This window comes from Porites lutea, chromosome 4 (assembly GCF_958299795.1).
Source record: "Porites lutea chromosome 4, jaPorLute2.1, whole genome shotgun sequence".
In the NCBI taxonomy this organism is placed as follows: Eukaryota; Metazoa; Cnidaria; class Anthozoa; order Scleractinia; family Poritidae; genus Porites; species Porites lutea.
In genome coordinates, this window is record NC_133204.1 from 6,334,056 (window position 1) to 6,345,780 (window position 11,725).

General features: G+C 41.0%; 2 protein-coding genes across 2 annotated transcripts; both read left to right on the forward strand.

Annotated features, from left to right (window-relative positions):
- The first annotated feature begins 2,676 nt into the window (after nt 1-2,676).
- LOC140934920 (sulfotransferase 1C2-like) lies at nt 2,677-6,771 on the forward strand. Its single transcript, XM_073384476.1, has 4 exons — nt 2,677-2,934; nt 4,735-5,079; nt 5,764-5,858; nt 6,202-6,771. The coding sequence occupies exons 2-4, from the start codon at nt 5,013-5,015 to the stop codon at nt 6,478-6,480; spliced, it is 441 nt and encodes a 146-aa protein (XP_073240577.1). The 5' UTR covers nt 2,677-2,934; nt 4,735-5,012; the 3' UTR covers nt 6,481-6,771.
- Nucleotides 2,757-4,946, forward strand: LOC140934086 (sulfotransferase 1C4-like). The gene is made up of 2 exons (XM_073383770.1): nt 2,757-2,934; nt 4,735-4,946. Exons 1-2 carry the CDS (start codon nt 2,757-2,759, stop codon nt 4,944-4,946), a joined length of 390 nt encoding a protein of 129 aa, XP_073239871.1.
- Nucleotides 6,772-11,725: the final 4,954 nt, after the last annotated feature.

The window sequence follows — 11,725 nt, forward strand, 5'->3', positions numbered from 1 at the left end:
TCCCAAAATAAGCCCCTCCATGTATAAGCCCCTCCAAAAATAAGCCCCCCAAAAAGGGCCTTTGAAAAATATAAGCCCCTGGGCTTATTTTCAGAAATTTACGGTATATTCTTGTCATTGTGTCTTGATAAGGTTTGCCGTAGTGTGGGTTACTGCACTGCAAGGCCGATCAAAGTAATTTTACGAGTAATTTTTATTCACAAGTTCATGGGTTGAATAATACAGTGAAATATTACTTTTGTGGCTAATTGTCAAGAATAGTAGTAGTTAGCCTCAGACCACACCACGTGATTGTCCCCAAACTGAATACGCCAAACATGACCGACCGGTGACCTGACCACAGTTCCGGTGTTTTAGCAGTAAGTTCAACTTTTTCGCCAAGCTGAATACTGATGGAATACTGGTGTACCGGTAATTGAGTTTACGTGGACGTCCGTATTTTTGTTGAAGAGACTTATTAAACATGGCGCATTATTTTGATGTAATCGGTTGCGGAATCAAGCAAATGCATGCACAATTCTCTCTTCTCTTTGGACTCCACAATGCCATGGTTCTCTTGAGTAAGTTGTCTTGATAAATAAAACTGAACACTGTTGAAGACAACCCAGAAAAGACACTAAGAAAAACTTGACGGCGACGCCTTTCAGTTATATAAACGACGCCTCTGACGATTCAAACGAAGTCTGTCTCCATATAACTTACCTTTTTCTAAAATGGCACTAGTTTTTGTCAGTAACGTTTTTCTCCTCGCTTTGCTGTCCCATGAGAATTTGCATTTATTGCCAATAGTGGTATCAAGCGTCTTTTCACCGGAATCGACTCCTCTAGTGATACAGCAGTCTCCTCTTCTGTTCTCAGCTAATTTATTCATTTGTGTCTTTTTTTTTATCTGTTTATTTATTTTATTGTCATTGCTAATATATATTTTTTCAAATCGATCGCTTGGAACCTTCTTTCACAGATTCCGTATCCGTTTCCGTTTCCGTTTCCGTGATTCCGTTTCCGTTTCCGGATTCCGGATTCCATGTTTTAGTGCTGCCGAAGTAATACACTAGCCAACCAAAGGGCGTAGTAAAACCAAAACCAAACCAATTCCTCAATTACTGTCGACAGTCAAGTGAAAACCGCTCTAATTACATCGGTGTACTTTGTCTGCACTTGTTCTTTATTTATCGTAGCATTTTCCCGCTATCTCATGCCAGAGGGTCTTCGAACAGCAGAAGACTAAACCCTAGCAGCAACTTGATAAGTGATAAAGTGATAAAGCCTTCCAGCTGTTAACACTTTAAACTGTGACCCCGTTATTTCGCTCAGGGTAGGCAATTTTGATTGATGACTTCGATGAATCAGAAGCCGCAAAAGCCAAACTCTTGAGTGACGCTCGATTTATACAAACAGCGAAAGACTCGCCATGACATTCCTCAAAACCATGCAGTTGAGTGGAAGTTTCTGCAACTTTACGGGGCGTGATCCAGCCTTCCAGTAGCCTGCGTGCATTCCAGCGGCGAACACTTTAAACTGTGGCCATAGACGTTTTCCCCATTTTATTCCGCTCAGGAAATTATATTTTGATTGATGACTTCTCTAAATCAGAGGCCGCAACAGCCGCAAAACGTTAACTACACTCGTTTTGAAACATCGCAAGACTCGCCATTACATTCCCCGAAGCTACATGATATTTATAGTTAAAATAATACTAAATCTTCTTTGTTTGGTCATGAAATTTGCTTGAAAGGCCGGCTATATACCTGCTCAACATTCTCGGCATTCAAGATACATAATTCCGTTAGCCTGTAGGTAAAAATAACGAGGAAACTAAATAGCATCGGGCGTCCATCTCGGTGCCTCGCGTCACTATCCAACCGGATGTGATGTCATAAATCGGTGGATCATCGATATACGAAATTTCGCTTAGTCGTGCCCCCCACCCCCCTGACAAAACCATGCAAAAATTACAGCATATCGGATCTAAAAAAGATCTACGGCTCAAACGTGATTCTGTGGGTGTTAGAAGTTCTGGGTCAGGGCTAAAATCAGAGTGCCCCGATAATTTTTCATCAGAGCCTGATCTCTGGTTCGCGTTGCGAGATTTCGTACCGGAGTGAATTTCTCGCCCTGGTACAAGAACCGGGGTGAACTCACGCCGGGGTGACTCGCGCTGGTATGACATTTTGTGTTAGAATCATGTACACAAATATAGAACCATGAGAGGGAACCGGAGTGAACTCGCTCCGGGGCGAAAGTCGCCCCGGTGTCATGTAAACACCCCCAAAGTTCATCAAAAGTCACGTGAAACTACACGTGAAATCTGACGCTCAGAAGGTAATCAAATGATCTTTTAGAGTACTGAACCTATGTTACTTTATGACTAGCCTGAGTATCAGGCCTTCCTAGGGGCTAGGGGAGAGGAGATTTTAGATGGGGGAGGGGGGAGGGGGAGAAGAGAAAGGAAGGTTTCTCTCCTTCAGCTCTCTCCCTTTGTCGCTTCCATCTTTCCCCTTTTCCCCAGAAACGCCTGATACTCAGGCTACTTTATGACCTTTATGCTGACTCTAAAGGAGGTTTGGGATCTTTCTTTTCTTTTTGCTCGTTCATTTCAGCCTAGCCTCCCCGTAGACGTCCTTTGGGGTTCGTTTGTCACCGAACCCCAAAGGACGTCTGCGGGGAGGCTTATTTCAGCCAAGAATTCAATTAAACTGGATATCAGTTCTCTCCCATTTCTTTGCAAACAGCAGAATTATAACCATTTTTCCTTCATGGCAAGCAAAGATCCTATACAAGAAGTAGAAGGAGACTATCGAAATAGCAAAACCTCGTTCGTCAAAGGAGTGAGAATGCCTCTCATCTATGTTTACGAGACAGGATTTGAGGAGTTCATTGACAAGTTTCAAACCAGAATCGACGATGTTTTTATCGTCGGTATCCCACGATCAGGTAAGATTTAGATCTATAGGGGTACAAATGACCATTTGTTTATGTGATAGCTGTTATACGATCAGTTATTTTCCCAAGGAGTCCCATAGCAACTTCCCTGGTATATGACCGGCGTATTTTCCCCCCGCGCGCCTCCCCGTATATAATAAACATTTGTTGAGTACAATCAGGGGAAAACTTCGCGGTGATAATAAATTAACGAATGTAGCCTGAGTATCAGGCGTTTCTGGGGGGGAAGGGGTGAAGAGAAAAGCAACTCCTTTCCCCTAGCCCGTTAAAAAGGCCTGATACTTAGGCTATAACGAATGCGAATTAGGGCGTAATTAACAATTTGACAAAGTGAACTAGACAGCCGTGACACAGCCCCTTTTTAAAATAGAGATGTTCCTTGAATACTGGTTTGTTTTATGGGAAGAAATGTTTAGACCTACTGACGTGTTTGCTGGTTACAGAGGGGAGCGCTCAAGCGGGTTTGTTTACTGTATTTCACTGTTTTTTTTTATGTTGAGTACATCATCTATGGAGATACCAGGCTCTAGAGATCATTCCCATTCCCCACCCTGTCAAACGAGAAATACAAATCGACCCAGTCCCCAATATTACATGGGTATGGTTCGGGCCATAACAAAAGGCTTGAATGAAATGAAGATGTAAGGCTATTCTTGCAGTTGGCTACGCGGTCACAGGAAGCCGTTTTGAATTTGTTTTTTTATTTAGTTAGTTTCTCGTAGCCGGCTACGTAGAATATTGTCCTAGACTTTTAACTTCGTCGTTCTTTCGGCAGCTTGGCGGATTAAAAAGCTTGCTCCGCTGGCTTAGAAACTCGAGAGGTCGACTTGTGGTAGCCTCCCCGCAGACGTCCCTTTGGGTTCGTTTGTGAATGCGTGACAAACGAACCCCAAAGGACGTCTGTGGGGAGGCTAGACTTGTGGTCGTTCCGCTCAATTAGGAACTTGGACGTGAGGTAGACTTGTGGCAAGTCTGAATATTATTCAAGTAACAGGGTATTCTGCATTTAAGCCGTCCGTTCTTACATTTCCCTTCAAAACACGGCGAGCCGTTTATATGAGCTCGGCTCCTATCCGGACAAACTTTTCTGCATATAAACACTTTGGCTCGCCCAGCAGGGTCAACTCGGTCAAGGCGAGACAATCAGAGCATGCGCAAGCGCTGTTACCTCATATAAACGCTCGCTATGAAAGTTGACTCAGCTGGATAGGGCGACCCTCTTTCCTGGGACAACTTTGGCCTTAACATTGCCTAGTCCCTAGGCCTCATTATTGTGCGCGGCCGATGCGTTTCGGGTCACGTTGTCCGAGAAAGTTTCCCAAATAGCGTTGGAAGCCGAAGGAATGGTCACCATATTGTTTGTTTTGAGGTAAAAACAAAGACATGCGCACTCTGAGATTGTCTAGGCGTCTCAATAGGCGACTCCCGGCCGTTCGTCTCGGATACGTCACCAAAAGGCGTTGACCGAGAAGGCCTGGAAAGACGCTGTACGGGGACTAGGCAAGCCTACCTCTCGCCCAATAAGCATAATTTTTTCCCTCCAGCAAAGTTCGTCGTGCGGCATCCTCCTATTTGACCTAAGCAGCGATGTGCCGCGGAACAGGATATGGTTGTCGGCGTCTATAGTTTTTATCAGCGTATATATATACCATTTAGTGTCTTGAACAGGGAGTCGTTCTGGACCTGAAGCCTTGAACCGCCAAACATTCCATAAGTGCTTCCTCCCCCCCACCGCCGGTAAAAGCTACACAACAGAGTACTTTTTGACTCTTTTTATTGTTTCATTTTCAGGAACAACGTGGCTTCAGGAAATCACGTGGCAAATCTACAATGGCGGGAAAACCAGTAGTGAGCCAATAGGACATCGCGTACAATTCTTTGATGAAGCCAAATGTCTTGGTACTACTCAGCCAGACATTACAACTCAACCAAGTCCCCGCCTTATGAAGACTCATCAGCCATATCATACAATACCTAAAGGAGCTAGTGATGCCACAGCGTGAAAATACATCTACGTTGCTAGAAATCCTAAAGATGTCGCTGTCTCTTACTACAAATTCGAAAGCAAGATGGCGCCTCTTACTGGATATTCAGGACCATTTGAATTTTTTGCTAAGATGTTTCTGGAGGGAAAAAGTAAGCTTATCAAAACACGCTCCATAGAAAAAGCCTTAAATCAACATCAATTTAACCACCCTACCGCCGTTTCAGACCAGTTCTCTCTTCCAGATCATTCCATCAAGGACATAGAACTCATTTCGTTCGAACACAGGGACAGTATTCATAAGGCCCGCGAAGGATTTTTAATTTTTGTTGGCAAAACACTTGAACCCTGTGGGAGGAACGGACGAGATGAAACTTGATCTATTGATATAAATTTTAATAGTAACCTCTTTACACAAAAATTCGTCTATTGTTTTTCTCCACCAATCACATTTTATTTTTATATATGCATTATTTTAAATACTGTAACCGTTTATTCTATTCTTAGTTAGCTTTTCTAGCCCCTGATGAAGACTAGTTTTGTGTAGCCTGGGACCAGGCTCGCAGGGGGGGAAGGCAAAAAACGGGGTCAAATAGGAAAAATATGTAAATATCGGCGAGCGAAGCGAGGGAGGAAGGAAAGGGCCACCCTTTTCTCTCCCTAGACTACCTCTCGATTTTTTTCTCGCCCACGCCGATTTCTTTCTTTTTTCCCCCAATGCGGAACCTGGTCCCAGGCTAAGTTTTGTCCAGTCGAAATATTGGGCAAATAAATTTGTATATTGTATGACTCTCGTTCATGATCAGGGTAAATAAGCTTATTGTATTTAATTTCAGCGTTTTGGGGGTCTTGGCTGGAGCATGTGCTCGGCTGGTGGGAACACAGAGATGATTCCAACGTTTTGTTCCTTAAGTATGAAGACTTGAAAGAGGTGTGTGATAATCCCGGCCCTAGCGTGATAATATTATAGATGTAACTTTATAACTATTGCAGACTGTGAAGTGTATAACAATAAGGAAACTAAACTGAGATATTTAAAGCCTGCTTGAAAGGCCTGAACCAGGAATTTTTTTTTTTTTGGGGGGGGGGGAGATGCATCTTGAATGACCATGGAAAGAAATAATGGAGTTAATCTTCGTTGAATGAGTGGGCCTCTTCTCCTCTTCTTCTTCTTCTTCTTCTTCTTCTTCTTCTTCTTTTGTTTTTGTTTCTAAATCTACCGTGGTTAAAATTTTAAATAAAATAGTCATTCCTTTTGTTATTTGTTTTGACAGGATCTGCTTTCCCAGGTGACGATTACAGCTGATTTCCTGGGAAAGCCACTGAGTGAACAGGTTCTTAAACGCATCGCTAAGCAATGCTCCTTTGACGAAATGGTCAAAAATTCAGAAGCTTACTGGATGATGACTCAAGACAACAAATTGCCCAACTTTCTTAGGAAAGGACAGGTCGGAGGCTGGAAGGAAGATTTTACGCCTGAGTTGTCTGCGAAATTTGAAAGCGAGTTTCTAAGCAAACTGGAGGGTTCTGGACTCCATTTTGCCTTTGAGTAATGACCGCCACAAATTCAAAATAAGGTGAAATAAGACAGAAGACTGGTTAAATCATCATAGAGATTCTTCAATCGTCTAGTATACTTGCGGAAATCTGTGCTTTTTCATAGACGGTGGTAATATAGAAGCCTGGGCAAACAGCTATCTCTTCAGCTCGCTCCTCGCCGCTAGGGAAGTTCAAAGCGGCGAGGAGCGGGGAGGGACGGCTGTTTTCGCAGGCTATTTAACAATGGGTGGTATAATTGTTTTATTATAAAAGGCCTACAAAATATCCAGAATTCGTCCCGACTTCATGTGTGAAAACAAATACTTAGGCCAAATGAAATTAATTCTGAGCAGACGCGTACAGTTACCATATTTGGAGAGTATGGTATAATTAACAATTAATGAATGAGGCTGAGTATCTTATGAAGAATTATGGAGATCGAGGAGGGTGTTATCCGTCGAAGCCGTAGGCCGAAGCGGATAACGCCCTCCAAGATCTCCATAATTCTTCATATGATACGAAAGCCGAATTCAATAACTGTTTTATTATTCATTCAAAATAATTCCTAACTTAAAAATAACGCTAAAACATGCTTACCTCCATTGATGTTAAGTTCACCTTCGATAGTGCACGTTTAGGGTTGTTCAGCTCCGCAAATATTCTCCAAACAGCAGATGTCGCCCTTCGAGTTGTGTTCTTGCTGTTCTTGCTATGTTTTTAGCTATAATTTCGCCTAGTTCTCACTCTTGAAACAGTGAAAATGTCCGCCATTTTTTGTTTTCACAACCAAAACAACTCAACCTCGTCCCCAGGTCTTCTTGGTTAACGGTGCCTTAAGCTGCGCGAACGCTGCATTCTTGACGTCATTTCCTCGTTAAAGACAAAATTCTTCCAAATTTGGTCATTAGTAACTGGTTATGGGGAATTATGCGTGTGCTTTTAGCCAATCAGAATCGGGGAAATATTTTGAATGAATAATAATGGATCATACACCATGATGGCTAAGCCAATCAGAGCTCTAGAACTGCATTATCCAATGATTTAGTTTTTAATAAAGGAGTTAAGTACACACACAAGGTGATCTTGGTGATTTAAGCAATCTGATTGGTTCGCAATCTCGGACTATTCAACAATGTTCACCTCCTAGCGAGTGGATAATGTGTGAGCTCGGTTTTTTTCCCATTTTCTTAGAGAACGATCTTTTAAAAGTCGACAAAATCCTTGGGTTGACTTTTTTTTTTAGGCAAGAAAAGACTTCGAAGGATTCATTTATGACAAACAAATTTGAGAGCAACTATTTGCAGAAATTCTACGTTTCAAGTAAATAGGAGAAAGAATGCTACATGAAGACGCCGTCTTACCTCGAGGAACCGAGCCGCCATTTTTGTCAGCACTTCATGCGAAAAACGACACAACAAACCTTTTCTGTTATAAACTTGGCGAGTCAACAGAAAACAACAAAGCTCTCCTTTTTTTTCTCAGGTAAGGAAACAATTCAAACTTTTAACGGTTCCATTTAAGCCATTACGCTGTTGTTTGCGAAGTGATAAGAATGTGAATTGCCATGTTTGAAAATTCTGCAGAGATCTATTTTTAAACTTTCGCATGATAAATTAAATAAAGGGCTCCCATTATTCACGTCGAGCCAGCTAAAAAATGAAACAAAAGCCTTAAGACGCTTTTCATAGAATCGTTCTGGCGGTTTTTGGAAGAGCTTAGGGTATTTTAGATGTAATGTACTCCATGGAGTTAATAGAGAGATTAAGGGGAAATTTACCACCTGGATTTTTTCTCTTAAGGTTGATTTGAAACCGCGGTTTAATTTTTGATGTTTTATGTTTGCCTCTCAGTAACGTCTCATCGTCTCTCCACCTTAGCAAAACGATGTTACAGTACTGAAAACGGCCGCTATTAAGCCCCCTCTTATAACCCCCCCTCCCCCCACCCTCAATTTACATTTATAATATAACTGATAAAAATGTATCCCATTATAAGCCCCCTCTAGCTTGTATTGAAATGAATTTGATTTTTTTCGTCGTTTTGAACGTTAATTTAAACAAAGGGAAATACAAAACGTATTTGACCAGCACTGGTGTAGTTTGTTTCGATGCGCTTTTTCTATTCCGGTCATAATCTCCCCCCGGATATAACAATCCCTCCTACAAGCCCTTGAGGAGATGTATAAGTCCCAAGGCTAATAAACGGCAGTTTACGATATTTTGCCCTCTGTTTATGAAAAAAATTTCTCTTAGCCGGGAAGAATAGCTTGAACAGTTTAAACCAAAAATAAGTAAGATCACACTCCGGAGAGGAGAAACCCAAGGAGACTAAAAATACTAACCCAATAGGTCTCCGATTTAATCTGCTTGCGTAAAAAGCTGCGCTCTTTATTTATGGTTGTCATTAATTACATTGCACATAAAACCTAGACCTAATCTTATAGTTCCTGATACAATTCATCTTCGTAACGAAATGCCACAAACGTACTTAATTTTTTACTTAATTTCATTTCCTCTGAAATCATCAAACCAGCTTTCATTAGTTTCAAAAATATATTTTCATCAATTTCTATCGGAAATGTCGGTCACGCTATGCTTACCTAAAGTAGCTTTTAACAAGTTACCGATATAGTCGCTAATCTGAGTCTTAATCTAAATCTGATCTGTTACCTTGTGATATCAGCTTATTATTTATGCGCTCTTAAATATTTAGTTTGTCCAAGGTGATTTTCTATGATTTCTTATAAATATGGTTTCTCTTTCAGAGAAGCTGAAAATTTTATGTGTTGGCTACCGAGTTTTTAATTCTCAAAAGAACGAATGCAGCTGAGAGAATTTGTTTCGGCTTTCTTATTAAACAAGCTTATTACAAATTAATTTTTTGTGATCTGTCCTGGGATTAGTAGCTTATATTTTCCGTTTTCGTTTTCTTTCTGCTAGTTTTTTTTTCATTCTCATTTACTTGGTTAAACTTTCCCTGGTCTTTCTTCTTGTGTAAAGAAAAGATCGACGAAAACAACGAGAAATGTTAAACTGATTGTCGAACAAAAACAATAACAATTCAAGTAGTTACTCAAACTTCCTTTAAAAATGCAACGACAAAAACAATTCAAGTAGTCATTCAAAAAGTCAAACAAAAAGTGCAGAGAAAATACGGAATTAACTTTTAGTTCTCATGTTCATGTTGATTGTCTCTGTTCTGAAGTAAATTTACGCCCAAAGATTTTTTGGCCCAATGAATCAACAGATATTCTCAGCTCATTCTATTCAGAGCTCTTATTTAATACAGCGATATTCTTGACTCAAAGCCGTTTAAGTCTATCCGAATCTAGTTCTAATAACATCAGATGTTCAGTTCTCACCAGAATACATAAAACTTCACAAAGTTACCACATCGTTGTCATTAAACAGCGAGGTGCTCTGTATATGCCAGAATTATTCAGCATTAAGCATTACTGACTCGTTCTACGATGGAGACTCACTATGATATGACTGCTTCAATTAATGCTTCATTTAAAAATACTTTGAGCGATGCGAAAGCTGACAGCTGCCTCGGAAAATCCGAAACCAGTTATAGAGATGATCGTTTTTTGGTGCCTTCCATAGTTCTGAACTTGTTAGCATGTCCTCCAACCGTCCTTCTAAACATGCTTGTCATAGTTGTTGTCAGCACTAAACCAAGTCTTCAGACCAAGTATCACTTAATTCTAGCCTCTATGGCAGGTACAGATTTGGCGGTGGGAATAGCTGTCCAGCCAGTTTTCATCACAGGATTAATTTACCACTTGGTCGGCGGATCGCCCTTGGTCTTTTGCAAAATTATCAACATACCACTGGTAGCAACAGCTAGCCTTTCCTCAGCGTCTCTTTTTCATCTTATGCTCGTTGGGGTAGAACGTGTTGTAGCGATGAAATATTCTTTTCAGTACGAAAGCATATTAAAAAAGAAGCGCTTGATTGTTGCAACCGTGACTTGTTGGCTTGCCTCGATAGTCCATTTTGCTGTTAGGTTTACCGAAAAAACAGGTGAACAAATATCAGGTCCTGCACTTTTCATATTGATTGCAACGTTCATGAGTGTAATTTTTTACTGCCATATCTCGGTTTATTTTGTTTGTCGCAGACACTTGAAACAAATCAAATCTGAACAAGTTTCAGGTGAAGCCACTGCAAAGTTTTTGAGCGAAAGAAAAGCTTGGAAAACAACCACAATTGTACTAGGTGGGTTGTTATTGTCTTTTGTTCCTGGACTTTTGCGAGGGATAGGAAACGAATTTTCATTTCCGTTACCCACTAGTGTAGCTCATGTAACGCTTTCTTTTATCATGTTGAACTCGCTTTTTAATCCTATTATTTATTGCTGGAGAAGTAAAATCATTCGTCACGCGTTAATGGAACTTCTAAGAAAGAACTGAACAATTGATAATAGATCGAAAGAATTGACTATTACAAAGTGACATTTTTTAGTTAATTTTTTTATTATTCTGATTATGTTATTTTGATGATGATGATGATAATAATGATAATGCTAAAGAAAATGATGATGATAATAAGTTTCCTTTGCTTCTCGCCCCTTCGTATGCCTAGCCCAGAAAATTTTCCTTTGCGAATGCGTCGCTTCAGGCGCGACGTTCGTTCTCACCGCGCATTGGATAATACAGAATTACTAGATTTGTAATACGATCCCGTGACAAGTTACAGTAATATTCGATTCTACAGTATTATTAAACGGCAGAGTAAACGGTAAAGGTGGCGATTCGCGCGCCAACGACTGTAGACAAGTTTACACGTAACATTTAGTGAACTCAAGGTTCGCACAAATAACTCGCCCTGTGTAAACAGGTAAGGATCGGAGTAGTTTTTCTAGCGTTTCTTAGCTTGAATGCTTCTTTTTCCCAATGAAGGTCTCAGGGGATATCGATTTGACCCTTTGTCTTTTCATAAATTATCCCGTACGTATACACGGAACAGTGTAAGGAGGGAGAAGAAGGGGCCGACAAGAGAAGCGTTAGGAGAACAATATCTCTGAGTGGACAGGGTTGAAGTGTTGAAGGTTGGCGCCCTAAGAGAAGCTGAAAACAAAATAAAATGGAGGGAAAGGGTTGCTAGGTCCGTGGCGCCCCAAAGGTCACCTTTCTAGAGGGTTGTGCAGCGCTTATTCGGTAGACAAGTGGACAAACCGGGAAAAAACACTTGATATCGTCCAACATACCGCAAAATCCCGAAAATAAGCCCCGGGGCTCACATTTTTCGAGGGCCC

Excerpts from the sequence above, each read along its gene's own strand:
- LOC140934086 (XM_073383770.1), top strand. The coding sequence starts at position 2,757 with ATGGCAAGCAAAGATCCTATACAAGAAGTAGAAGGAGACTATCGAAAT. Across the intron at positions 2,935-4,734 it reads CGTCGGTATCCCACGATCAG|GAACAACGTGGCTTCAGGAA; the intron begins GTAAGATTTAGA and ends TTTCATTTTCAG.
- LOC140934920 (XM_073384476.1), top strand. The coding sequence starts at position 5,013 with ATGGCGCCTCTTACTGGATATTCAGGACCATTTGAATTTTTTGCTAAG. Across the intron at positions 5,080-5,763 it reads GATGTTTCTGGAGGGAAAAA|CGTTTTGGGGGTCTTGGCTG; the intron begins GTAAGCTTATCA and ends ATTTAATTTCAG. Across the intron at positions 5,859-6,201 it reads AGTATGAAGACTTGAAAGAG|GATCTGCTTTCCCAGGTGAC; the intron begins GTGTGTGATAAT and ends TTGTTTTGACAG.